General features: G+C 45.2%; 1 protein-coding gene across 4 annotated transcripts in view; it reads right to left on the bottom strand.

Moving 5' to 3' along the window:
- Window positions 1-52: 52 nt before the first annotated feature.
- The window catches only part of nrip1b (nuclear receptor interacting protein 1b), a 38659-nt gene continuing 10842 nt past the window's right edge, over window positions 53-27869 (bottom strand). For 2 of the 4 annotated variants that reach the window (XM_085288226.1, XM_085288230.1), the window contains exon 2: window positions 53-6382. In XM_085288226.1, the coding sequence (XP_085144352.1) occupies window positions 2321-5920 (3600 nt within the window). In that variant the 5' untranslated portion in view covers window positions 5921-6382 and the 3' untranslated portion in view covers window positions 53-2320. Of the gene's footprint in view, window positions 6383-17953; window positions 18926-24038; window positions 24325-27869 lie in introns of those variants that run through there. The other 2 variants (XM_085288229.1, XM_085288227.1) reach the window with 2 other exon arrangements.

Raw genomic sequence — 27869 nt, 5'->3', positions numbered from 1 at the left:
CACACTGCTGGCTGCTAAACTGGAAAGAGAGGAACACAGTCATACTAGGTCATGCATTTTAGTCCTTTATTTTTCAGATATCAGTGCAAATGAACACCAAAAATGAAAACATAAAAAAATGAAATAATGTTTCAGGTCTTCACATGAAAAAAATGAAACATCCTTTTTTTAATATATATATTTATATATATATTTGCTGCTACAAATGTATTTCTTAGATGCACAATGCAGATCTATGATTGTACGTCAATCCCCCACCTACATCCCCCCAAACTCTTCCACAGAGCTTTGTTAACCAGTAACAGAAAAGAATAATCACAAAAATATTCAATGCACATTTATTTTTCCACACATTTTTTTTTTTAAATCAACTTGCTCAACAGTCTGTGGTTATTTAGGGACTGTTCATATTCTAAACCAGCCTCTCTCTCTCTGTGATATAAAAGACCTATTTTAAGACTTGACATTTTCCCCCATCACCAGTAGGGATACACAGGTAGTTCCCATGCGTCTGCATGCAACAGGCAGCAGTGAGGAAAGTCAGACATTATTACACAACACAGCGCAGGATAGATTATCATTTACCACATAGAGACACATGCAGAGAACAAACCAACCAAAAGAAAAAAAGAAAAAAGGAAAACGATGGGCATAGCATCCTCGGCCTTTGTATGTACACTTGTACGCATATAATTCATATTTACATATCAGGGCATTAAAAACTAGGGTAATATCTTTTCTTAAACATTACAAAATAGTCATCTTTCATACTGAAAGTACTATTTACACAAATATATTTAACCATTGTGAAAATGTATTAATAATTGAAGAGACATACTTCATATGTAGTAAAAAGATCACGAGACTAAAATCGATAAAGCAGTATGTGAGATCAACTGAAAAGAGTACAGTACGATCCAAAAATAAGGAGCTAGATCAACCAGATATCCCTCAAGACACCAAAAGGTCTTGGTGATTGCTGGGGGCAGGTACACACATCCAGCTGCTTTCAAAACAAAGATGTACCTGTGGTCTTCTCTTTATTATCATGCAATTCTTTTGACATTTTATGAGATAAGAGACTGCCACAAACAAATAATAATAACAATAAAAAAATCTATAAACCACAATAGTGAAGAAATAAAGGGAAAAAAAAAATCACAAACTGTCAAATTCTCAACAGATAACAATACTGACTGTTTTTTCTTTTTTATTATCACATGCCATTAAATGATTCTGAAAAGGACTCCAAGGACTCGATAGTGCAAAGTCTGGGTACTCCTTTTAAGTGAAATGAAAAGGAAAAAGCCATGTGCGTCACACTCAAAAGTTTCTGTGTGCATGAAGAAAAGTGCCTTGGGTTTAACCAGGGTCGCAAGATAAGTTTCTCACACACTGCCTTTTTAACTGTTGCTCTAGAAACCTGCTTACACGCAGTTGCTCAACTGTAAGAGCCGCGCTTGCTCTGTTGACCCATCTGCTCCAAACGGCTCAATCTGCAAACATAGTGCCCTGAATTTGCACTGTCGAATATTGGCCTCGAAACACGCACTTCAAATAAAAGCGAAAACAATGAGTTGTGACCGTTTAAAGCGCCAACGATATATTCCTTCTCCACTGGTAATTGTGCCACACTGTGAATCCCGAGGAACAAAGCATTCGTCGCGGCGGGATCTTCGCCGAATGCCGTTTTTAAGGTCCTCTGAATGACTTTAGCACGGACACTGTTGTAATAGACCGCCGTGACTATTTGGAATCTTATCTAAAATTGATGGGTCTCTGTCTATCTGGAAATGTTCTGATGGAGAAAATAAATAAATGTCCACTGAACTGAGCACTAACATTTTTAGAGTCATCAATAATGGATGTTGCTTGAAATGTTCTTTCTAAATGTTTTATGGCAGGCAACAGGAGGACTTGGAGTAGTGATATGTGTACAGTTCAATTAGTAAGAAAGTGTAAAAAAAAAAAAAACAATAATAAAGGAGGGCTCCGTAATTAACATTGTAGTACAAAATGTAGAGCATGACAATCAGTGATGGGAAGGTTTGATCTGTGACTGATGCACAGTTTTGGCTTTTGTGGCATTCTGCTAAGATACAGCTGTTTTGTACCGTTCCATGACCTCACTATTTAAAAATCGATGCAGAAGTGCATCTGAATTTGCTCTATGCCACCTGAAAAAAAAAAAAAATCATTCAATTTGCATTCTTTGTCATTTGTCTCATCAGACCAATTTGGCAAGTCATTCAAAAAATGAAAAACAAACAGAGTCAGTGAATTTCTTTCCATTTCTATTTTTCTGCAGTTGATACAAATTCTACTCAGACGACTGGCTCAGCCCCTGGCTCTCATGGCTGTGCTTGTCGTTGTGGGCGGGTGATTGAGGGGTAGAGCTCAGGCTGCGTTCATAGGCATGCATGTCACTGATAGGCTCTTCTTTAACTCTGACCACAGAATGGGCTCCCTCTGCCTGATCTCTCCCCTCCTTCCTTAGCTGGATGCTGCCCTTCTGCAGCATGTAATATAGGATGGGGTTGGACCGCGAGAGCCGTGGAGAGTCTGGGTTTGAGTCACAACCCTCGTCCTCCTCTTCGTTCTCTTGACTACTCCACCGCACAGGGCTCTCAGGCTCCTGTTTGACTAAAGTAGGCGTCTCCCGTTTTTGAGTGATGGGCCACGGGGACGGGTGGCGACTCCAAGGGGAGCGCAGAGAACTGTCACCTGGAGGAGGGGTGGGTAGTGGTCTGAGATTACTTGGAAACCCTGAGTTGAGGGAACCGTGGGGATGCCAGCTGGGCAGTTGGAGGAAGCTGTGATTTTGGGCAGGCTGAGTGAGAATGCTACCGTTGGCCTTGCCGTTGGTCTGGAGGACGGAAGGACTGGGCGCCCCCCGGGGCTGCTGGGACAGCTCCTTTAGGCAGTTGTCGGAGAGCAGCAGCTGTTTGAGCACATTGAAGCCCCGGCTCTCTCGTGTAAGGGTTTCACTCGGTGGGCTCTTTGGAGGAACCTCTTCTTCCTTTAGAGTCCTCTGCTGCTCAGGCTCTACCGGAACAACAGAGGAGGCAAAAATATTTGTGTCACCACTGTCCACTGCTCTTGGAGAGCTGATGTTACTCAAATTATCAGTCCGATCTGAACAGAGCCGCCTCTTCTTAGGGCTTGGGCTCGGATACTCCCTCTGTTCCTCTTTAACCTGTCTGAGCTGTGTGTCAGCCTGCATAGCAGCACTGGTATAGTAGGTAGCAGTCTGTTGTTTAAGCAACTGGCTGAGGAGGCCATATTTTGCTATAACCTCTGCAGGCCGGGGTTCAGCCTTTAAGTCCTGCTGGGAATCTGAGACGAGGCTATTCTTCTCATAGCAACTCAGCCTCTTTCTGCCAATCACGTCCTCAGACATGGCAGAGGATGGTCCCACGTCCTCCATGAGCTCCGATTTGACCTTTACATCCAGAGGGGGGCCATTGGAGCTGTCGCAGGTGACGTGAGCACCAGGGTTCTTCTCACTGCATCCCCCCGCTGCCTCCACACTCCTCCTGCCACTGCCACTAGGCCTGTCTTTGCGGCTCACAGTCGCTGTAGCTGAGCTTGTTCCTAGAAGGAGCTGCAGCACGGTGCGCCTTTCCAGAAGGTTCTCAATCTGTGATGAAGGAGGAGAAGCTTCCTTCCTACTGAAGGGTGTGCCACTACCTGAAGCTCCATCAGAGAGTGGAGTGGTGGTGGTGGTCCTGCCGATTGGAGCATTGAGTCTTTCCAAAAGGGCAAGGGGCCTGCTGGCATCGTGCTCCTGGCCCAGCCCTTTACCAGAGGGGGTGGGTGGGGAGGAAGCTGTCCCACACTGAGCCAGATTCTGTAACAGTTTACTAGCACTGAAGGCGGGCTCTGAGGCCTTCTCAGCAGGGAAGGTTTTAGATTTACACAAATCCAGTGGGCTGGATTGGACGTTGGGGGAAGGGTAGGAATATGGGGACAGAGCACCGCTTGGGTCACGGCCAAGTGAGTAGAGGGGCTGAGCTGGAGCTACAGACCTATCTATGGGGCTTTTTGTCCTCGCCTCTTCCCAAGATACCAGTCCTTTTGGCTGGTTTCGAGACATGGTGGCTACAGTTACATCAAGAGGTGAATCTTGGTTACCAACATTTTTCTTAACCATCTCATTATTTCTGCGCTCAAGAAGAAGCTGCATGAGTGTGACTTTAGGGTGGGACTTTCGGTCTGGGCTCATTTCAGGGTCCTTGCCCTTGGACACCTTTGATCCTGATGGCTCTGGCTTCCACTTGTTTATTAAAGATTCTGTTAGTTTGTCCAGGGAAGAGGTAGAGATACAGGAAGAGGAAGAAATAGAGGTGGAAACAGAGGAGACAACAGTAGAAGATGGAGATAAAGTTGTGGTGGGGGGCTGAGCAGAAGCTTGAGGAGAGAATGCACCTGGGGCGGAAGTAGAGAGGGTAGAGGTGAAAGAGGCGGAGGAAGAGGGAACTGTAGTTTTGAGCCCTCCATCTTGCATATTGACACGGCTTCTCATGGAGAGGTCAATGGGAGAGCAACTCGAGTAGGAGCTCTCGGCATCGCTGCTGTCCTTGGTCAGGCTCCGCTCCTGGGTGGAGCATTCGCTGTCTGAGGTGACTGAAGAGGAGCCACTTGGTGGCAGAATGCCACAGCTGTCCTCCAAATGCCCATTCTTGGTCAGCTGCTTCTGGTTGTTGTGATTGTTCAGCAGCAGCAGCAGCAAGCTACTGCATGTCTGGGGTGGGCGGGTTGGACGCGAGTCAAAGCCTCGTTTCTCCCGAGATGGCTGGCTGTGAGTGTGGCTTGGAGCACGTGGGGGAGTGGGTGGGGAGCTTTGGCTGTGGCCACGCAGCAAAGAGGGGCTCTGTGGATTTGACAGGGCCATTCGAGGGAGTGTTGTCGTTACTGTGGTGGTTGTTGTCATTCCATTTTGGGTTGTTAAGGAGCTTAGCGTGTCTGGAGCTCCGGGCAGACTGGGTGGCCTTTTGTCCTGGTTGTGCTGCTGGTTTGCCATGGCAGCTAGTCTTTCGCTGGCTGATCTTCCAGAGAGCTGTGCTTTGAGTGCATGCTCCCTGGAATACTGCTGGAGATGGGCTTCGCTGGACAGCAGCAGGGCCAGCTGACTGCAGGCGACACTGGGCTTAGGTGAAGGCGCTGGACTAGAGCGGATTTTCACTATGTTAGCCACGGCCTTCAGTCGCTCTGCACAGGAAACTGAATCTGCAGCTGTAGGAGCAGCAGGAGGCGTGGCACTGTGTGCTGAGCGAGGTGATTCTGGGGGTCTGTCCTGGCTGTGTCCACGACGACTGTAAGGTGTGTTGCTATGATTCTGAAGTTTGCTCTTTCTCATCAGGCCCTTTAAGCGGCTTGAGGCTGTCCCGTACACAGGTAGTGGCTCTTTGTCTGCAGGTGGCGCCTTGGATGGAGACGAACACTCACTCGGGGGTTTATTAGAGTGCTGAGACATCGCCACACTCTGAAGTCGTGAGCTAAATGACTGAAGCAGTGACGCAAGCAGGGTGCTCTCTCCAGCATGAGGAGATCCCTCTAGTGCTCCATTCTGCATCCCTCCCACTTGGCCATTCAGCTCCGCTGGGGGTGAGCTCATTCGCTGGTTCCCTGGATCATTCCAAGCTCCCGAGCGCAGTAAGCGGGCTTTCTTGAGGTGCTGAGAAGAACCCAGAGTGGGCCCATTGGTTCCACCCTTGGGAGCTGTGGGTCCATGGTTGGGCAGTTGGAAGGGCCCACCCACCTTATCACCCTGCTCCTGATTGCTGTGGGCAGCCTCAGACCTCCCACTTGCCGTGGCCCCAGGCCCGGCCACCACTGGATGCATCAGTAAACCTTCCAGATAAGTTAGAACAGCTGAATCCTTGTGTGTCTCAGGGCCAGGCTCCTCCCCATGAGTCATGTTCAATACTAGGATCCCCTCGTATGGCTCAGCACTTCTTACTGGGAAATATGTCCACTAGGTCATCTGGTTGACAGTGGCATGTACTTCCTAAATACCAAAAAGCGGGCAGGCTATTTCACCGAGTCAGTGTACAGCAGAGGGGAGGGGTGGATGCACTAGATGGATGTGATCCTCTCTGTAGTGGGCACAGTCACCACTGTGTTAAAACAGCAATCATGGCTGGAGACAATCCGGGGCAGGTAGGCCTCCCAGGCATTGTTGTATGCCTTTAAATGCCGCAGGATCCCAGAAGGCCCAGCTCGAGGCTTATGTGAAAAGCAACTGAGGAGTCAGCGGGATTTCACCACAAAGATGTTGACACATTCCGTGGCTGTGGATGTTTGGGATGTCTGTCCTGTGGCCTGGCTGTGGTTCTGTCAGCGGCGCCTTTCAGCTTTGCAGATCTCACATGGGGGGGACCTATGGCAGTGAGCGAGAGACAGAAAAGAGGGAGGACGAGAAGGTTGGGTGGAGTGGGGGGGAGAAAAAAGAGAAAAGGGGAGAAACTGTGTGAGAAGCAGGGATTTACACAGCACTATATCACATTCATTTCACCACCTTGTCTGCCGTCTCTGTTACTTAGCAACATTTCAGATTGACTGCACACGGCTCCTTCTCCTCTCTGCACTCTCCCCTCACAGCCACCGAACAGACGACAAATGTAGATTAGGCCTGATTGGATCCAAATTGAAAATTCAGGCCCACTACCTTGAAAACATTCAGGTCTCGAGCAGTAAGCCCCTCGCAGCAATGTCTTTCAAAAGCAAAGGGCCTTGTGAGAGCTGTGAATAATTCCTTATGCAGCTTGTCATTTCAGTGGATTATCCCCACCACCACCACCCCCACCGCCCCCTGCTCCTTATGCACTTGAGCAGCATCGCACACGACACAAACCTTGGACTACATAAAGCATGAGCCACCCACCCGCTCCCCGTGTCACATGCACACTAGTAAGCCTTTAAGCGTTCATGCCTAGACACAGGAACGAATGTGTGCACGGAGGCACATATAGACGCATGTATAATCTTACTGCTGCGTTATCTTTATTAACACCTGGCCAGCTGGGCTTCGCGTTTTTGACCCCGATTCTTTTTCCTTTAATCAGAAGTGCAAAACCAGAAGTAACTTGATTTATGGGAGGAGTGCTTTGAGCTACAAATAATCCATCTATTTACTTCTCCAAATCAGGGTCCCTGCTGTCAGGGGGCAAGAGGCAGGGTACAGACAGGTCTGCCACAGGGCTAGCAGAAAGACAGACAACCATTCACACTCACATTCACACCTAGGGGCAATTTAGAATCACCAGTTGATCTAACCCCACTAACTGCATGTCTTTGGACAGTGGGAGGAAGCCTGAGTACCCGAAGAGAACCTGCGCAAACACGGGGAGAACATGCACAGCTCCACACAGAAAGGCAGGAAACCTTGGAACCGTTTTGCTGGGAGGCAACAGTGCTAACCACCACGCCACAGTGTTACCCAAATAAACTCAAAGGTTCACACACTAAGCACTGTGAACTTGTTTTTTCCTGAAAATTCTCCTTCCTTAGGTATTGTGAGTTTGTGCGACATTTTCTCCCTATAGCACATTTTATAGTTGTACGTCTTTATTAATTTTGTGCATTTAGCCATGGTTTTTTCTTTTAAATCTACTGTAAACTGCTCAGGTTGTGTTTTAGCTGTGGAGCCACGAGTGAAGCAGTTTGCAGCGTCACTTCCCATCATTGCTAACAATTGTTCACTCTTTTCAGTGTGAAAAAAAAATATTTGTAGTGAATTTCAGTATCTTTTACATGCAGAACAAGAGCGGAGAATCATTCTTGTTCTGCAAAGTAATTGTCATTTAATTCCCTTTGATTGTAGCATGTAATGAGTTACATTGCTCATGCATACCTAAAGTAACAGAATTACAGTGCTACACTACTTTTTAACAATTAAACGAATAAAAAAGAGAGACCAAATAAGACATATGAACTATGAGACAACATTTACATTCCGAAAACATTTCCACTTATCCACTTATAAAATTCAGCTTTATAATAGTACGCTCAACTCTTACTATTCTAAATATTCTGCACATTTTGGGAGGTTTACAGTGCACCGCACATAAACAGAGCAGAGCTGCATCAAGGATATAACAGACAAGGTGCACTTAACTGTCGAGCACGTCTATATTATTGGGAGGGGTTGCTTAAGGTTCAGGTGCACCTATCACACCACACCACTGTCAGGAGGGCAGAGCCAGTGACACTGGGGTGAACATTGTGCCAGTTGCCATGACACTGTCAGCAGTGCTGCTCTGGGAGACCTCTGCTCTGAACCCTGTCAGCGTGGTTTCCGTGGATACAGGGCACCGCCGACAGTCCTGGCCGCATCCCGTAAAGGTTAATTAATACAGAGTTTCCACCTCGCCTCAGCTGCTGTCCGTGTCCTTTCCCGATGCCGTCCTCACCTTTGGTGTCCGCTGAGCGGACCGACATAGCGGGTCACACGACAGGACAGCAGCCAGTGATTATGACGAAAGGCCATGGCAACCCACCACACAGTCACTGGGCTGAATATTTCACATAGAGGGCAACAGCGAGGGCCAGAAACAACAAGGTGGCAGGCTTCTAATCAGCCTGAAATCCATCCTTGGGGCCAAGGTCCACAGGTTGTCATGACAGTAAGGGCAACAAGGTGGCACTTTTAATGCCACCTTGGAAGTGAGCTGGGATTAGACGCTGGATTTAAGATGATCAGTCTGAGCAGCAGTAGGAAAACAATCAGCTTGGCAATTTAAAAAGACCTTTTCATACCAAAGGTCTAGAATAGGTTGATTAGACTCTTTGTGGTGCACTCCCTCGAAGTGAATAAGTTAACTGAGACTGGCCCATCAGCGTCAGTTACAGTTCAAGGCCATCTTTAAGCTGGTGACCTAAATCTGACAACAACAAAAGCCAACCTGGTCACACTGGGCCATCTGACGTCTGTTGTCATGCTAATCTTAGATGCTCAGGATTAGACTATTTTCCTGCCAGCCTGCTTAGCACAATCATAATAGAACGGCCTGTAAAGACACGTTTGATGGGCACAGTAAACATGTACGCATGTTTACCTTCCACACAGCCTGGCAGCATTACTAATATGCTGGGAGTCAGCCCCACAGTTAGTGAGAGAAAGGGAAACAAAAAAAAAGAGCACTGACAGTTTTAACACAGGGAATTCTGTTAATCTCTGCTACTGGCAATGAACCTTTGGAATTACAGTTGACCTTGTCTATGTTTTTGCCCAAAGACACTTCTATACAGAGCACACAAGGTAGCATGGGGACACACTGACACTGCACTATATCAGTATATATACAAGAGGTCCAAAGCTGCTGCATTCACTGCATCACATAAAGCAAATTACTTGAAACAAAAGCGAGGCCCTTCAGGCTCTCGAGATGCATTTAATGACAGAGCCGGTGTCAAAAAGCCCTGCCACGGCAAGGGCACGGGAAAATGTGTTCTGCTCAGTGGCACAGCTCTGTTAACAAATAAATGACCTTAATATAGGGAAAGCTGTCCTCCATCCTGAGCCCCTAAAGCACACGACCCTCTTCCTCTCCACTTTCACAATGCGTGCATTACTTTTACATGCTCTCCCCTGGTGTATACATTGAAAATGACCTTACACATCTGTTAACATGTCATCTCATTGGTGGTGGCACCCAAAATGCCTGACCTCCACCCCCTCCTCCCACAACACCAATGAGCTGCTGTATGGTTTCTGTGGTGATTATCCATTATCCTTGACAATGTCAGCCAATGACAGAGCAGGCACCGGTCTAAAATGATTTTTACCCCTACAGTCAGCCACGTACATGCGCGGGGGAGGGCAAATGATGGGGATGGGGGTGAGGCTTCATCATCCCTTGGCTGGTTGACTCTTCATCTATTTCTTTCCGTTTCACTCCTCTGGTACTTAAAAGACACTCTGAACAGGAAAGGTCACTGCACTCTCGGTCGCACCACAAGGTCGACTGAACGTGTCGATGCAGATGTCTCGGATTAAGTTTTAAAACGTGAGCTTCGCTCTCCTCCCCTAACCCCCAGATTACACTTCCTCCACCACCGCCACCAGGAACAAACAAACACACTTCTTGGTAATCCAGTGTTTTTCCCCTTTCCCAATCTTTAAAAAAAGCGAGTTTCTAAACGACCTTCATCGTCAGCAATGGTAATCCACTTAAGCCATTTAAAATGTATGAGACCAAACAAAAGAATTAAAACGGGGGTAAGAGCCAAAGGAGCGGCAGTTAAAGTCAAGGTCATCCATGCCGCCAAGGCTTTTCCACTTGATGCAACAGCTGGTGTCCATGCAAAGCTCTGGGCGTTAATAAAAAGTGACAATGCTGCCTGAGCGGTGTGTATTACTAATGTCTGACACCAGCCTGGCAGATGTGTTCTCCCTGCATTAAAGGGGAGTCAAGGTTAAAGGAATTTAAAAGGAGAGGCAATGCCTAAACACTATTATATCATGTAATCTGCAGCTCAGCCCTGCTGCACATACTCAACAGGGTAGCTCACTTACACATGCAGCGTGACCGCTATTTGTAAATTCAATATGGCCTGACATGATTAAATAAGACAAAACATAAGCTACCTGACCAAATGCAGTTGCTCCGAGCCTTCCGCAAGCGAACGAGTCCACGAGAGGAAAGTTGAATTAAAAAGCTCGTGTTCACCTTGAGAAAGGTAAAGAAGAGGATAAACATGCTACTGAACAGCGGGAGAGCCTGAGCAAGAAAATGCTTTTGCAGATAAGTCAATCGGGACAAAATAACACTGAAACGCAATACACAGAAACACGCACGCCCACACAGTGAGAACTAGGGCATACTGACCCACTTCTTAGGATGCATTGACCAAACAAGTCATGCATAGCCCGCACACACCCCCCATGTGAGCGCGCTCAAACCCATGGATGCACCCCACATAGAGGAAATGCGATATGTGAGTGCAGGAAAGTCAGATTTCTTGACTTAAGCAGCACAGGTTGCCTGCTGGAACATCCTACTCAGAGTGTGCTGGGGACATTTCAGAAAATGGGACCAGAGTGCTAAACTTCTCAGGCTGCATCTGGCCTTGGATGAGGAGCGGGGGCGGAATTTAACTTCATCAGTACAAAGAGTTCTTAGGGTTGAGAGAGAGACAGGATAGAGGAATTCATGCATGCTGATGAGTCATCCAAGCACTTCATAGCCCAGCTGAGCAGCTAGCCAAACTAGCCTGTGTATCCCTGCACTGTATCACAGCATAGGACACTCTTTACCTTACATGCCCAGGCTCGCGTGGATGTGCTTACCAAAGTGTTTGCGTCCATAGTAAATATTTGTGTGCCATTTGGAAGACCCACCCAAGGGCCATTTCCTGAGTGGCTGAGAATTAGCGCATCAATTAAACACACACACACACACATTCCTTGTTAATGAGCCGTGGCTGCCATCAATCTATACCTGATTCGTTTCTATTGGGCTCCGAGGTAATCTTCTGCTTACATCGCCTGTCTGAAATGGCGCTCATTTCCCTCCCGAAACAACACACATTTTCCATTTGTAAACACTGTCGCTGGAAATAGGAACAGCTGATTGCCCAACGGCCAGCTCACCAAAAGGCAGACTAGGCCCTTGAAACAGACTGCAGTCACTTTGCAATTGAGATCAAATGTCCCACTGTCAGACTGCCCTGAAAGCTGGATAAAACCAGCTAAAAAACCTTGGCCTTTAATGGATCATTTCCATAATATCCTTGGCATCATCCCTAAGAAGGCTGGTGCTATGAGTCAGCAAGATGTCTGGTTTTATTGGGTTAAAAAGAGCCCTGCTTCTTTTTTTCTTTTACTGTAAGTGATATAGGATGGTTTGGAGTATTATAGTATTATAGTGTGTGACAGAGGTCTAAGTGACAGAAAAAGAAGAGGACACATCTCTACTATCATTCCGCCTTTCATAATGCTCCCATTGACCTACTTTTTAGTTTTTAAATCATCCTAATGCTTGCTCCGAGTGAAGCCGGAGAATGGTATCGCAGGGCATAATGGCCTGTGAGGGGACATTCCATTAGAATCATCAAAAACACAACTTCTTTTTTTGTTTTTCCTCTAGATCAGCAAGAATGCAGGGCTATTCAAAGTTCCACAATTAGGGTATCTTTTAAATCAATTTGACACATTTAACCCAATAAAGTATAAAACAATTATGTGCAACCTTTTTTCTGAGAAAAACCTCTCAAGCAGCACCAATCCACTTGGCAGGGCAGAGCTGAGCGCAAGACATTTCAAAAAGATTAGTCCTACACCTGGCCTTAAAGCCTGACCGGTGCTCACACGGCCAGAGCTGAGGCAACCACAAAAACAGATCCACTCCACGGCACGGACCGCACAGAAGCAAACTGTTTTCGCAAATATAAAAAGTTGCATTCCTGCTGGCCACTAGAGAAAAGTGTAGGCTTCAGACGCTGACAAGGGTTTCATTTTTCACACTCGGAGCAACATCCAACTTTAACATAAACAAATTAACCACGTTTATGTGCAACTTTGTAACGTGATAATCAGTTTGTATATATGTCGTTGTTGCTGAAATTACAAAGGGACAGTAAGGCGTCGAAGACAGTTAATAACTTAAAAGGTTAACTATACTTTAAATATACCAGGCAAGAGCTTTAGATAACACTGATGCAAACAAGCTGCTGTATGCTTGCCATCCTGCAACCTCAAAGGACCTTGTGCCACTGTGCAATCTTTTGTTACACAACCTGGAGAAACCTCATTATAAGCTGCGGACACACAACCTCAGCTATTTAAACTTGTGTTACAGTCCTTGTGTGACTTTCTTTTCAAGCAAAACACAGAGAGAACGGATTTTAACCAATTCCTAAGCCGAGATAACCCCGATCAATTACACTGGAGATTATAAAGGCATACTTGCCAACACTGCCCTATGGGCAAAGGCTGCTGCAGTTTCATTCGGAAATTCTAAAAAGCCGTTTAAAAAAATAATAAAAAAATCAGGTGTCCTAGATAACGTTAAATGTTCCACTGAGCCTAAATAAAGCACATTTCATACTGAATAATTTATATACTGGTAAAATGTGTTGATATCACCATAATTTGATAGGACATATTTTTTGCTGGAAAAAGAAAACACTGAGCGCTAAATGACACGGTCACTACCTGTTTGTAGGCACAGGCAACAACAGGGCTGAAAGATGATGACAATAACGTAGTGGCGGAGCGCTACTTTGCAGTTGTGAGATGAACTAATATTGAAGAAAAGATGACAAAGATGGTTTGAAAACTAAAGCCCATACTACAGCCCATACATGCCCATCTGCTCTGACTTTTAGGACACACATACAGCTTTACAGCTAACACACAAAGAGAATCAGATTGCCTCATTTGAAAGGTTTACATCCCTGAAATAAATAATTTATATAAAATGAGCAAAATATCATTGGGAACTTGTTGCATCTGTTGCATTAACCTCCTAAGACCTGCACTCAGGGCATGCATTTTTAACTTCTCTTTGCTATTTGGGCTGATTGGGACCTGACGAATGTAAAAACAACCAGATTTCTTTTTTTAAACCTCAATTTTGTTTCAGGGGAAAATCAGATCCACATGAGGACATTTGTTTTAAATTTCGATAGAACAGTGGCAGTATAATGTCCTCGTAAGTGGACATCAGGCCCCTGTAGAGAAAAATTAAGTATTTTGGTCTAGACAACCCAAAATGTGATGTCCACATATGTGGATGCCAGGTCCTAGGAGGTTAAAGCTTTTCTTTAAAATGCTTAGACATGAACTCAGCTGGGATATAGAGCAGGGCGATATGACCAAAAATATTTATCACGATACACATTTGAAAATTTGCGATAACGATATAACTGACGATATAATTGACACTAGACAAAATACTTTACAACTCCAAAAAAACATCAATGTATTTTCACTTAAACAAGCAGCTGTTTTTTATGTGCATTAAAGTTATATAAAAATGTAACAGTGCAAATGCAAATTCCTTGCTGACAGTTTAACCAAAGGGCAGACGACATATCCTCAGCATAACCATGTATAATATCCACAAAACTTAAAAAGAGGTTATACACACACAATACGGTAACATTATGTTGAAGCGCAGTACGTATCACTCCGCGAGGCTCCTGCCTACGATAGCCGTAATGCTCCGACAATCCATCAAGCGGTGCGGCTTCGTAGCTTAGCAAAGTCGTACTGAAACATTTGACAGATTTTCGAGCGCCGTGTACATAAAATCGTTTCGAGGTCAGTAAACACGACCAGAGTTCATACATAAGGCACACGGGATTATAAGGGGCTCTGTCGACTTTCAGAAAAATCAAAGGATTGATTTTAAGTGCGCCGTATTTTCCAAACAACACGGTAATAACGACGGCCCGCTAGCATGCTCTACCAAAAATAGTGCTTTGTTGTGTATCTGACGGACGAAAGCCAAACCAGTTCCACCACTGAAGTTGCAGCATTTTTACAAACCAGTTCTGGTTCATCTGTTTCATTCAACGATCCGCTTTCGCCCTTCTCATTCTGCGTCGCCGCCATGTATGTATGAAAACAAAGGCGCTGCGCATGCGCGTTTTATCCATATTCTATCGCCATATTTCATTTTCTTATCGTTGCCCAACATTATACTGGTATTACTGTGAACGGTATGATATGGCCCAGCCCTACTGGGATATTTTTCATATTTAACACACAGCAGGAAAAATGTGTTTGCACTACTGGAGATGAATGGTGTGCAGCACACCTGCGACTCACTCTCACTTTTAAAACCTTTAAACAGGAGACTTAACTATGCACAGTCACTTGAACTTTGTCTGGTTCAAATCAGATAAATGATCAATCCAACTTCATACATGCACCATCAGGTTAACTAAGTGAGAAATTATTTTAAAGATTTTTTTCTTAACTAACAATTTGGAAAGAAATTAGATTTTTTTTTATTTGGGTTTTGGGTTGACAGACAAAAAAAGGAGCAAAGGAAATTTCTTATTTTTAACAATCTTTCCCACTTAGCGTTTCATCAATAATGAAAAGGCCCATATGGTTTTACTACAAAATATTATACATATGACAAAAACACATTAGATAAAATGCAGTCTTTTACAGGGATTAAATGTAGCAGCAAGCTAGTGTTAAACTGCAACAAACTGCCTGCTATAAGACCTTTTTCTAGATGTGTGCCAAGATCTTCATGATCTCTGCTGAGCTGTAGATAAATCCATATCCTATAGACACAAGGGCAAAACAAACTTTATTTAGCTTGACCTTCTCCTTATATTTAAGCCTTCCCCTCACCGGTGAGTCTAAGCAGTGGGCTGCACTACTTACTAACTACAGCAGGGTCACTTGAGTGCTAGAATAAAGAAGCAGCGAGGCCCTGCCCGAGCTGCCCTCTGCCTGTCCAGGACTTGTGAGCTGTCCTAGTTAGGAACTAATTTCCAATGTTGGAGTAAAAAATATTTGCCAGACTTATATTTACATAAATATCCCACAATAGAGTTAACAAAAGCCATGTTTATTGACTAGAGTGTTTGGAAAATAAACTATCCATAGTGAAATAACCAACTTTATTAATAGAATTGCCTAAATCAATTAAATTTTATTTATATGGTGCCAATGCACAACAACATGTGCCCCAAAGTGCTTTATATTGTAAGCTAACGACTCTCAGTCACATGACTACCTATGAGCAAGCACCTTGCAACAGTGGGAAGGAAAAACTCCCTTTTAACAGGAAGAAGCTTCAAGCAGAACCAGGCTCAGGGAGGGGCGGGGCCATCTGCCATGAAGCTTGAGGGTAAAGGGAGGGAGACAGAAGAAAAAAAAAACATACTATGGGAGAAAGAACCAGATTTTAATATTTGCTAATGACTACATACAGTACTGTTGAAAAACTAACAGGGAGTGAAAGGAGATGAGTGAAGATAAAACCCTCAGTGCATCATGGGAAGCCCCCAGCAGCCCAGACCTATTGCAGCATAACTAATGGCCCAGGATCACCCGATCCAGCAGCGACTATAAGCTTCATCAAAAAAAAGTGGAGAGAGCGTCTGTCTCTCAAAACCAAACTCAGACTTCGTTCCACAGTAGAGGTGTCTGAAAGAGTCTGCATCACATTCTACTTTTGAAAATGCTAGAAACCAAAAGTAAGCATGCAATTTGAAAGCAAAGTGCTCTGTTAGGATAATACGGTACTATGAGGTCTGCACGATATGTCAGGGCCCGATTATTCAAGATTTTGTATGCGAGAAGATTTTTGAATTCAATTCTGAATTCAACAGGGAACCAGTGAAATGAAGCTAATAAGGGAGAAATACAGCAATTCTTTGTAGTCCCAGAACTCTCGCTGCAGAATTCAGGTTCAACTGAAGGCTTTTCAGAGCAACCTCATAATAATGAATTAAAATAGAAGTAATAAATGCAACAACAATTTTAGACAGGACATTTCTAATTTTAGCGATATTGCCCAAATGAATGAAGGCAGTGCTTTCCTGCTTTTATACTGGGTCCTCTTAAATACATGCACCAGGTCAATTTGACTTAATCAACTTTTATTGGTCACAGTGATTGGAGAGTTCATGATTTGGGCCCTGCCTATTACACATGGAGAATATAAACATACTTGCAATGCCTGCTCAGTATTGACAGCACAGTGAATGCCACTGACAGGCTGAACAGATTGGTGTCATTGGCTTGGAATTTAAATTTCATAGTGGAATGCGTGCACTGGGCTAAGGGGGGGCAAATTATACATATCTAACACTGAATATCTATATATCCTTTTGCATATCTGCTTTAATTAGACAAACTATTCAGCTTTAATCGGGCCGCCAACACAAATATGTTTCAAAGTTTGGTTTGAAATGCAACTCCAGTTGCATTTCTACAGCTGTGGATCAAGAATATTACAGTTAACCACAACTAGATGTGAAAAGAAACATTTTAGAAATAAAAATGGAAAACTGGACTAAAGGGAGGCAAACTAACTGAAAAGACATTGTGCACTTCAACTATACATTTAAAAAAAAAGAAAAAGAAAAATATACAACAAATCTTGTTCCTTTTAGACGCTGCTGGGTCAAGCCACAAATTTGTACTAAATACTTTTCTCATTTGCAACACACATCATACCAGGAGTGACAGACGCAGAGCTCAGGCTGCTGTTAGAGCACCAGGGGTATATCTGCTGGGGTTTGTGTACAGCCGACCTTTGCTTCGTAGTTACTGACCCCTCGGCTGTTACCGCAGCAACCTATCCCAATGGGCTAGTGATGACCACACACAAATCTGATCTGATCACTTGCAAATAGCAGTCTGCACGATCTGTCTCTACAGATGTGATTGGAGAAACAAATTTGATTTCCCCGCAGCCTGAACAAAGCCTCCAAGCTTTCTTTCTGGTCGTCATTCCTCAAACTGCTGCTGCTTTTCCGTCTAAGCAGAGGTTAATTGCAATTAATTGCCTTCACCTGGCAGCCCAGGTGTAATCAGCGCTCCATTGAGTAGCCAGAATGAAACCCAGCAGGGCTCTAAAGCAGAACCATACCCATCATTAACACTGTGTTGATGGAAATTGTGCAGTAGAAAGAAAAATAATCTCTTTTTTTTGTAATTGCCTTTACTGTAACTAAGAGAAACCTGCTAATTATCAGCCTAAAAGGGCCAAGACCTGCAGGAAACAGGAAACAAGCATGCCCTTCCCTCAGTCAATCACTGACTGTTAAATCAGACCGAGAGACTGGCGAGGCTCGCACCCAACCGCAGCGGGCATATCGCTTCCTGTATTGAATGTGACTGAGAAAAGACGATCCAGTGGTGGTAAAAAGTAAAAAAGAGGGTAGCAAAAAAGCATTTTGCCTAGTGTGGGTTTAACACCGCTATTGTGCCGTGGCTGTGGGGCGAATGCAGACACACATCATGCTCCCGTACCTTGTCATCCTTAGCTGTGGAGGCTGATACAGGTAAAGTGCAGTAATCAATTTGCTCCACTGGCAGGAGTGCTCCTTTAGAATACTAATCAGGTTTCTTCCCTCCCCTCTTCCCTCATTCAAGCCATTCCTCCACTGCTGCCCCCTCTGCCTTTCTCCTTTCTCGTTCACCTTTCTCATGACTTGACACCCCCAACCCCCCTGGTGCCCCAGACCTGACTAAATGCTAAAGGAGGGCGGGCTGTCTTCTGCACAGATAACTGCTGCCACTAATCAAGACTACGTGCACCGGGGCATGGGATTAAAAGAGCTTGCACAGCTTGACTCAGGCACTGAATGGTGCTAGTGCGTGCACGTACACTTGCACAAGATCAAAAATTTAAAGAAAAAAAAAGAAGCCAGCAGTGCAGCAGTGTCTTGTCCTAGAAACACACATGCACACAGGAGCCTCAGACGAGCAAACAACACAACAAGGTCAACTTAAAAGCTGATGTTAGGTGAACATTCTCGGGCTATAAAAGAACACACACAAGAAGATTAGATCTAATTTGCTCCGCCAGTCAAAACGGGACTCAGTGGCGAGCCACCCATCTCTATCTCTCAGAACACATGTCACGCAGGGAGCCGCAGTGTTGTGCGCATCTAAAGCGAAAGAGGAACAAACTCGACTGCGAATTGACAGGGCCTTAATTCCAGTTCGTTTTTCATTTGGGGAGATGGCTTACAACAAGAGGGGAGGGGAGGGGTCTCTACACCATATATCAAACACATGCTAGAGTTGCCTGGAGGCTGTAACAAAGCATCCTCAGTGTTGTGCTACACACACACACACACACAGAAGTATATTATGTATATATATATATGTAGGTTTGTGGGTGGGTGGGTGTGTGTTTCAGAAAAAGAGGAGACAACGCCACCCTATGCATCAGCAGGGAGATTTCATTATGTACATAACGAGTGCCATTAATCGCTCTTAACAAGAGGACACAACCTCACCTTGGCAGTCTCACACGCACAGCAGGAAGGTGGGGGTGGGGGAGATGAAAATATCTATAGCACGCACCGAAATTAAAATTCACCACACTCAAGGACCCGCCGCCTCCTTTTGACCGACCACATCGCGGCCCGAGGGTGCGTGGAGGCAAGCCAGCAGTCATATAGGAGCTGCTCGCCTGATAGACGCATAAAAACACATAAAAAAAAGAACTTAAAAAGAAGAGAAGAAGTGTTAGGAAAATGTCGCAGTGGCGGTTGCCAGCAGGGGCTCGTGCCCTTGACATACTGACACGGGTGGAGGAGGGAGGGTGTCATGTGACACTCCTGTCATTCACCTGATCTCCCGCCTGCCCTCCTGGCCACCTGGCAAATGCACCCACCCCTGCCCCTTTGTGCCGATATATCACCCACCTTCGTGCGACCTCATCCTCCCTGACCTGGCACGGGTACGCCCCACCCTCCCCCTCCCCCACTACAGCACCCATGCCCATTGCCACCACCTCTGCCTCTCTGCAGTACCCTGTCAGCCCCATCGCCAGCTCTCAGTGCTCCCCCCCTCTTCCCTTCCCTCCCTTCCCCATCACCACCACTACCCCACCCCCGCGGCTGTGCAGCAAGGTCAGGTGGGTCACCGTGTCCTCATCTGTAATCCGCTGCCATTCGTCAGCAGCCCCGGCCCAAGCTGGAGGAGAGAGAGAGAGAGAGAGAGAGAGAGGAGGCTCTCCGACGAGGGGAGAATGCCCAATTAAGCAGCTGTCACACACACACACACAGCTCAACACAGCAGAGCAGGAGAGAGAGCCCGAGAGGGAGGGAGGGAGGCTGCAGAATCAGCCTACTGTCCACAGACACAGGGGTGTGGTGGGGGAGTGTACATGAATCCTTTCAGCTGTGAGTGTCTGTGTATTGTTTGGGTGTGCGTGTGTGTGTGTGTGTGTGTGTGTAGCAGTTGGACGAGGTCAACTTCAGTTTAGACATATCGGACTGCTGTCTGAAGTATATCAGTGGCGATGGGGGGGATGCAGACTTTAGAAGAGATGCTAGAAAATTTTAGGGCAAGTAGTCTTAAAATGACAAAAGTGCTGAAAACGCTCTTGAGTACTGCTTTTATGTGTAACCACAAAATTAATGAGATGATCGGGGAGAAGTGGTTAGATGCTCCTTGGGAAATTAAAAAAAATAACCCCCCAAGAGATAATCATTGCCTAATGGCTGTAAAAAAAAATATATCCAAAGGCCGGTCGACACTAACCCCACAGTGGACTGCAGGTTTGAGCAGGTAGAGTTACACTGAAATTCTTTACAGTCACAGACTAGCAGCAGATATCAAATGGGTGACAAATATCCCATAATTGGATCATTCATCACCAGCAAACGCGTCTGTTTTGAGTAATGGGAAAACTAATCAGCAAAAATGATACAGAGACGACTCCACGCCAGGCAGCAGGAAGATTTATGCCAGAGCGATTCCAGACTCAAGCCTGTACCTATTGATTGTTTAGTCTAAATGCTTTTTCGTTTAATCAAAAGAAAGAGTCAAAATGGTACTATGCCAGCTGGGTGATGAACAGGTGTGATCGAGCCTCGGGTCTAGGGCACAGAGGGATTCTTAGTTGGTGAGAGGAGGCTCTTTCCGTACTTGTGTCTTCCTTAGTAATACCTTAAAATGTCAAAGTTCAGCAGGGTTCAGTAGAGCTTCAAATCCAGCTTTGAGTGGTTAGAAAGGATTGCGTCACAAGTGTGAGGGACACTTATCCAGTAAATCCTGTCTGAGTAGAGAGTACAGGTCACGGGGACTTAAGCTAGATGTCATACAATGCTGTGAAGTATTCCTGATTTCTTATTTTCTTGCATATTTCTCACACTTAAATGATTCAGATCATCAAGCTAACCTTAATATTAAACAAAGATAAGCCGAGTTGGTAAAAACAGAAAAAAACCAACGACTTTCTAGTTTTTAATTGATACATTTTATTTATTAAGGGAAAAGGCCTATCCAAACTGACTTGAACCAAACTGGGGGATATGGACTTTTTTTTACCAGAGGCCACTTGATTACGATTAGAGTCCATGAGTTATAAGTTCAGCCTGAAGCGCTTCAAACATCAAGGCTAGCATGCTTTAACATTAATAGCCCTACATGGATATCACAGTGCGGGAAAACAGTATTGCTACAACTACAACATCACTGAGTTTTGCATCGTAGTTTCAGAGCTATTCCAACCCTGCTAAGTACAACTGGACACTGTGTAGCTGCGGGAGAAGCTACATTAGCTGCAGACTACTCGTAAATTAGGATTCGGAGTTGTATGTTTTTCATGACTTTTGCTTCTAAATAATCAGAAGCAATTAAGTAACCATTCTAAAGAAGCAAAACAAATCTGCTATGTGGTATTAAAAGTTACTTTCCGCTGCTCCCTTGTGACAAAGGATCTACATGTTTGATGTGAGTTTTACACTGGATGCCTTTCCCGACGCAACCCCAAAAGATATTTGTGTGACAGAAATAGTTTTACAACGTAACACACACCGACTCCAGATCTCCTTACATTCTGCATTTTGTAATAATGAAAAAGATTTGTTTGCCTGAATCATTCCAAAAACAACACAGTGGTACCAAATGAGACTAAAAAGTCTACTATTAATGTCACTGCAAAATCTCTATGAAGCCCAGCAGACTCACTACAAGTCCTCGTAGGTATACTTTAGTCATTTCTGTCAGGCCGTATCACTGCACAGCTCCACCCATCTCTGTGATTGTTATTATAATGACTCAGTGTTTTGTCGGCCAGTTCTTCCTGCGTTCTTCCAGCACTGAAAGTACCTAAAGTGCTCCCAAAGTCTAAAGATTGTAATCTGTGATGTCATATTGATGCATAGCCTGAAGCAGCTCCATTAGCGGCCCGGGAGACTGACTTTGTGGACTCATACAATGTCTGCCTGTACTTTTACATCTACAAGGAAATTTAGATGATAGTGGGGCTATTAGTTCTGTTCCAGAAAACATAGCCTTATCTCCGTCCAAAAACCATTCTCCATTACATTCACCTTGTACTTCTTTTCCAATAGTTGTATATTGGTGTAAAATGATACATGAGGAGGCGATAGATGGGCTAGCTCAGGAGCAAAATATACTCTCTCGAAGCTAAATTGCATAGAATAATACGCTAAATGGATTCTGTTCATCATGTGAGTCTTTAACGAGCGAAATCCTCCCCACATTTTCCTGTCACTTGGAGGTCAGAGGTCAGCTACGTAATAGGGCCCCAGGACAAATCAGCGTAGCATCGTGCCAAAAACAAGGACTTGAACCCAGATCCTCAGGCTTAAGTCAACCACGAGCCTGCCGCCCTAAGTGCAATCCTGAAATGTACAGCTGTGTGCTGTTGTAGGACAAGGCCATATTCTCACGCAGCGTAATTGGCGCCGCAAACTGATACCTGATTGACCAGCGAACACATGATGACAGTGTAAACAAGCAGCACACGAGATGGTGAGCCTGTAGATACTACAATACCCCCCCCACACACACACACACACTATTAATGACCGAGTTTAATATTGCAAACAGAAACCTAGGATCTGCCCAGGACAGAGCTGTCAGGATAACTGTAACTGTGTCATTTTAAAATCAAAGACTGATATTGTGGCAGTAATGCAGATATGATAATGTAGCTGCTCTTTTTGTATGTTTTTACAGTGAAGATCCCCTCCACCTGCATGTACATGGATTTTGACTTTAATTAACACAGGCAACACAGAACACAGAGTTATAGAGGAATGACAGCATTATTGCTAATTTTCGATATCATGCAATAATATCAAGAGATATTGAGACGATATTGTGCATTTTTCGACTATGGTAATGTGGACGTGAAGCAAAAAACAAACAGATAATAAATAAATGCCATAAGGTAGATTACGTTAAATCACGAGAGGCCCAAAAATGCTACTTCTGATGGTATTTTTTAAGAGCAAATGTTGGCTGGAAGCATCAGTTAGCATGAATTAGCTAAGAACTGTTGCACCACAGTATGTGAAGAAGTCATCTCTAAATTTAATAAAATTTCATATCCAAGTGCATAATGGACACTGGACACGTAGATGATTACATGTCTTCAGCAGACCACTATTTACTGGTAATATTTAAGGAGTAATATAGCTTCCAGGCTCAACTACATTAAACATAAACAAGAGAGAGCTACACTTTTCCTGTATCACGTTATACAGTCACACACACACACACACGCTAACAGTTTCATGTCATTTATGTTATGATAACATTCCCATTGAAAGAAGCCGAATCAGCCACCATTAATTTTTCTGACACCTCTGTCTCTGACACCATAGAGCCAAACCGTCACGGCCTGTTGTCACATTTTCCCTTCACCCGACTGCACCTATATTTCAAACTCGTGACACTCAAAACTCCAAACACTGATGCTGAAAGGTGCACTTTAGGAACCTGCCGGATTCTGAAGGATGGCGTCGTTTTTTGACATTAAACTGCTGAGTAATTATTGCAGATGCTTAGCTGCAGCTGGAAAACAGTTTAATACGGAATAAGAGCAACAGTTAAAAGCATGACACTCCTGGATGTGCCACCGCAACTCTACTTCCCATCTGAAACCACCTGCCGGTGCACTGTACTTAGCCCAAACGGCAGCGTGCGCTCTTTGCAGGTTAGATTCACAAATGCTAGGACTACCTTTCAGCTCAAACTCAGAACTGAAGGGCACTTGCCATTGGTTCCCTGTCCCTTTAAATAACTTTGAGACCCCTTTTCTCTTCTCTACCTCCCTCCCCTGAGGTTTATCACAGTGACTCTTCTCTCTTCCATCTTCTCCTCTCTCTCCCCCTCCTCTCTTTCACACACACACACACAAACCCTGCCTGTATGTGTGGCTGGCAACTACAAAGCAGTTAGCCAAGCATCTCTTGGCTCTGTGCAGAGAGAATAAGACACTCTCATTACTGCCCTTAAAAAGCTCTTGCCCTCACAAAATCCACTGTAGACCCAGACACCAGCACAGAAAGTCACAGGAAAGACTGAAAAGAGTTAATAAAGGCTACTTTTTCACCCCTCTTACAACTCAAGTCACATGCGACTGTGTGTGCTTGTCTGTGGAGGATGGTTTTTGCACCCGCCCCCCGCTCCTTCCAGCCCCCTTTCCTGTTCCTCTTTAATGTCACAGGGCTGGCTCATATGACCTTGAGCAGCAGCGTTGGCACGGCAAGAGCGGGAGCTGCCTCGCCTGCGGGCGCCCTTGAACTGGATCTGCAAGACAAAAAAAAAAAAAAAACGGGGGGAGAAAAAAACCCTTCATGCGGCCTGATAGACATCTCATCCCTCCTCCTCCTCCTGCCCCCCAACCCCCTCCCCTGCACCTATCCTCCCCCTTTCTCCTCAGCTCTTTTATTCAATCTACGCCACTCCTTATCTGTTCCCCCTGGTGGGAAGAGATTTATCAGGATGCTGTATCTTTAACCTCTCTATCAGACGGAGATAGAAACAGAATTTCAAAATGTCTGACCGGCCCTGCGCAGATTTATTTTTAAACCTCCTCCTCCTCCTCCATGCACAAGCCCCAGGCCATTTCAGGAAAGGGGTTTGGAGAAGGGTGTGTGTGTGTCTGTGTGGGTGAAGGGTTGCTTTATGGAATACACCTGTGTGATGAGACTGCCATCCACTCCAGAGGTGTTGTTTACGCATATGGAAATCCCAGACCGTTTCCCTCCTGGCTCTGCTCTGAGCCTTTAGCACACACGGTGACCCATAGCTTCAAAACAAATATCCCAGCCTCTGTTTCGGGAACAAGTGCCAGCTTAATGACCAATCAAGGATCTCGGCCTCGAGAAAGGGGGCGGTGAATCAGAACCAGTGTTTTGACAGGTTGATGATGATCTGCTGTGTCCCAGTGAGGACCTCTGATTCTCTAAAGTAAACACCACAGTCCACAGTCCAAAGTCTGACTCTGCGCTGTCCAAATCTTGCTATTGCCCGAGAGCACAAAGGAGATTTATTTATTTTTTTGTAAATCAGCAGTAAACACTGGGACACCCTCCCTGCGACTGACACGCGGGCCACCAAGGTTCAAGTGATCCTATAAATATTTGCATCGCCCCGTTACTGGCAGTATGTTCAATACTGAGCTGGAAATTCATAAAAGGACATTTCTCTTGAATGTAACACTAATACGCTGCAGAACAGTGTGTGCACAGAGGACAGGCCCTCCTTCTAGCCCTCCTACTGGTTCTCTTCATGCCTGACCTTTCAAAACTGTAATATTATCACATGTCATATGCAGGCCTGCTGGAAACCATCTGCTAAAGGCAATGCGGTGGCTCCCTATCACCAAAAAGAAAAAGAAAAAAAGGAAACACCGGCTAGATTGGCCGAGCACTGGTTCCGACTGGTTTACCGCTCAGCGTGTCTCACCTTCACACACACAAACACACACATAGAAAAACAGACAGGGCCACGCACACACGCCCTCAGAGGCTGTTGTTGAGCGACATGAGCCACGAGCGCTCTCCTCGATTACTGTTAGGGGCTTTCGCGCAGAGACACGAAGTTCTGGGGCTAAGAATAACATTAGGCAGGTCTGCTTCCCGGCAGCGGCAGAAAGAGCTCGGGAGCCACAGAGGGGAGCTGCATGTGCGGACTAACACGGAGTCTTTCCTGCTAATCCAATCCCCCGCCATGTTTAGCCCCACCTCGGGATATTATGTTATGTTTGTTAGTGGGACACCTCTGCTAATAAGGCTGTTTTTACAGAGAGCGAAACCAATAAGATTAACATGAGCCAGGACTGATACAGGCAAAGAAAACAGATTTTTTTTCATATCAGGGAGATGGATGTGCTGAAATATTAAAAGGCCCACTATAGATTCCCCCTGCACCCCTCCCTCCCCCCTAACTCCAGAAGAGCCAAAAAAACAGACTCGTTTGTGGAGGCACCACAGTGTCCTGAGAGATTCATTACAGGCAGATTTGTTCCACATAGTGAAATATGAGTGAGCTCTACTGCCTGAAAATTGCATTGCTCCATAAGCAGGCCCCGACGCCAAAATGAAACCCCGATTTTCAGTCCTAAAGGTCTTAGCTCAGTATGACAACCGCGGCAATTATTTGCGAGGAGGAGATCAAGCCCAGTGTTTATCCCGCTTTGTCTTTCTGAGGCACAGCGGGAAGACACAAAGGCTATGAAATAACAAGCAACGCGTAGGATCGATATCAAAAACACATGGTTACTGCGGCTAGTCCCTTTCTCTGCCACACTGGGTCCTTTTGCCAAGAATCAGCACGAGCAAAATTGATCGAACCCTAATTCAAGCGTCTTAAAAATTAACCTGTAGTTGGGAGAAATTGCAGCCATGGTTTACAACCATGTCAGTCCGGCTGAACAAGCATGTGCGCTGCTCCTCTAAACCACAGTTGAACTTGGTACAGTAAATAACCTGACCCAAATAAAGTCAAGAAAATCCTGGAGAAGGCAGGCTATATTTAGCAAACAGCAGCCCGTATGTCAGAGAAACAGAACCAGAAAAGAGCCTTTGCTTAAAAGCATGTGTGGCTCGGGCTTTGAGCCTGACAGGTCTGACTGCAGAAATCAAACGCTATTACTGGAGACTGAGAGGGGAAGAGAGGAACTTATAGGAGGTGGCAGTACTTTAGAGACTCGTGCACTACTGTAAGACTTATACTATATGCGCGAGTGCGTGTGTGTGCTTTTTGAAGTGTGGGTCTGGGGAGTGAGGAGAGACCTCAGCGCTCAGCTTGGGGCGTATAATCTATGGTTCATTTGCAGCTTTTCTCCCCGGTATGACAAGCCGTTTACAAGACATAGCCTCTGCTGCTGACCCAGTTCTGAGTGGCTGCGTCTCGCGACAAGGCCCTGCCTCCCCATCAGGCCCTGCTCCTCGTCTAACTGACGATAACACCACCACCCTCTGCCTTCGTGAACTGTGGGAAAAAAAATAGGTCGCCCTGACCCACTTTTCTTCTTTCTTTTTTTCTTCTCCTTTCTCTCCCCTCCCCTAACGTCGTGCGAGGAGTTCTGCAGAGCATGATCGAGGGAGACAGTGAAAGGGTGAGGGCGAGAGATAGAGAGAGAGAGAGGGAAACAAAGGAATAAAAGAAGTTAAAAAGACAGGCTCAGACTTCTCTCTGATCTTTCCCCACATTCTGGCGGCCTTTGGATTACAGCCGACCCTTATCAGCTGGCCTGCTGCATGTTTGGCAAAAAACCCTCCCACGCCTTGAAACAACAACTGCTCCTGAGGTTAAATACATCTACAGGCCTCTACCATTCCCCCTTCCCACTTCTACCTCTCCTCTTCCAGGTGGCCATTATCTCCCCTCTTACTCAGAATACTAAATAGGAACCCTTTGCCTTATTTAAACGCAGACGCACACGAGCTACTTTGCAGTCATTTGACACCCATGAAAGGATGACCTGTCATACAGCCTAAAAAAAAATTTTTCCCGGAGTGGTGGGTGGCTTTACTAGAAGGCTAGCTGAAGCCAGGAGCTGCCTTAATGCCTGGTAGCATGACACTAGTGCTCTCTGAATGTCTTCGCCACGGTTAGCCCAGCTCATGACATGTCTGAGATCACATGCATGGTCCTCTCATGCAATCCTCAGTAAGCTGCACCCGCAGTATATGATCATCACTCTCTCTCTCTCTCTGAGGTTAGTCAAGAACAGCTGAGAGTTTCATTCATTTAGAAACGTTTGTTGTGGGACTCGCTGCGTTTTCAGTGTTGGATTCCTGCTTGAAGCCACAGTGAAATATCTCGCCAAAGCACACGGTTTTTTGCTGCTGATTTAAGTATGAATGTATCTGTCAAAAAATAAATAAATAAATCACCAATCATTAGTCACTACTTGCTGTAGCTTAGCAACCTTTTAGCTTAG

The sequence above is a fragment of the Mchenga conophoros genome, linkage group LG10 (assembly GCF_057382185.1).
Source record: "Mchenga conophoros isolate Kocher_MC1m ecotype Shallow Benthic linkage group LG10, M_conophoros_male_GT1.1, whole genome shotgun sequence".
In the NCBI taxonomy this organism is placed as follows: Eukaryota; Metazoa; Chordata; class Actinopteri; order Cichliformes; family Cichlidae; genus Mchenga; species Mchenga conophoros.
This window is presented reverse-complemented; position numbering and strand designations above follow the sequence as displayed.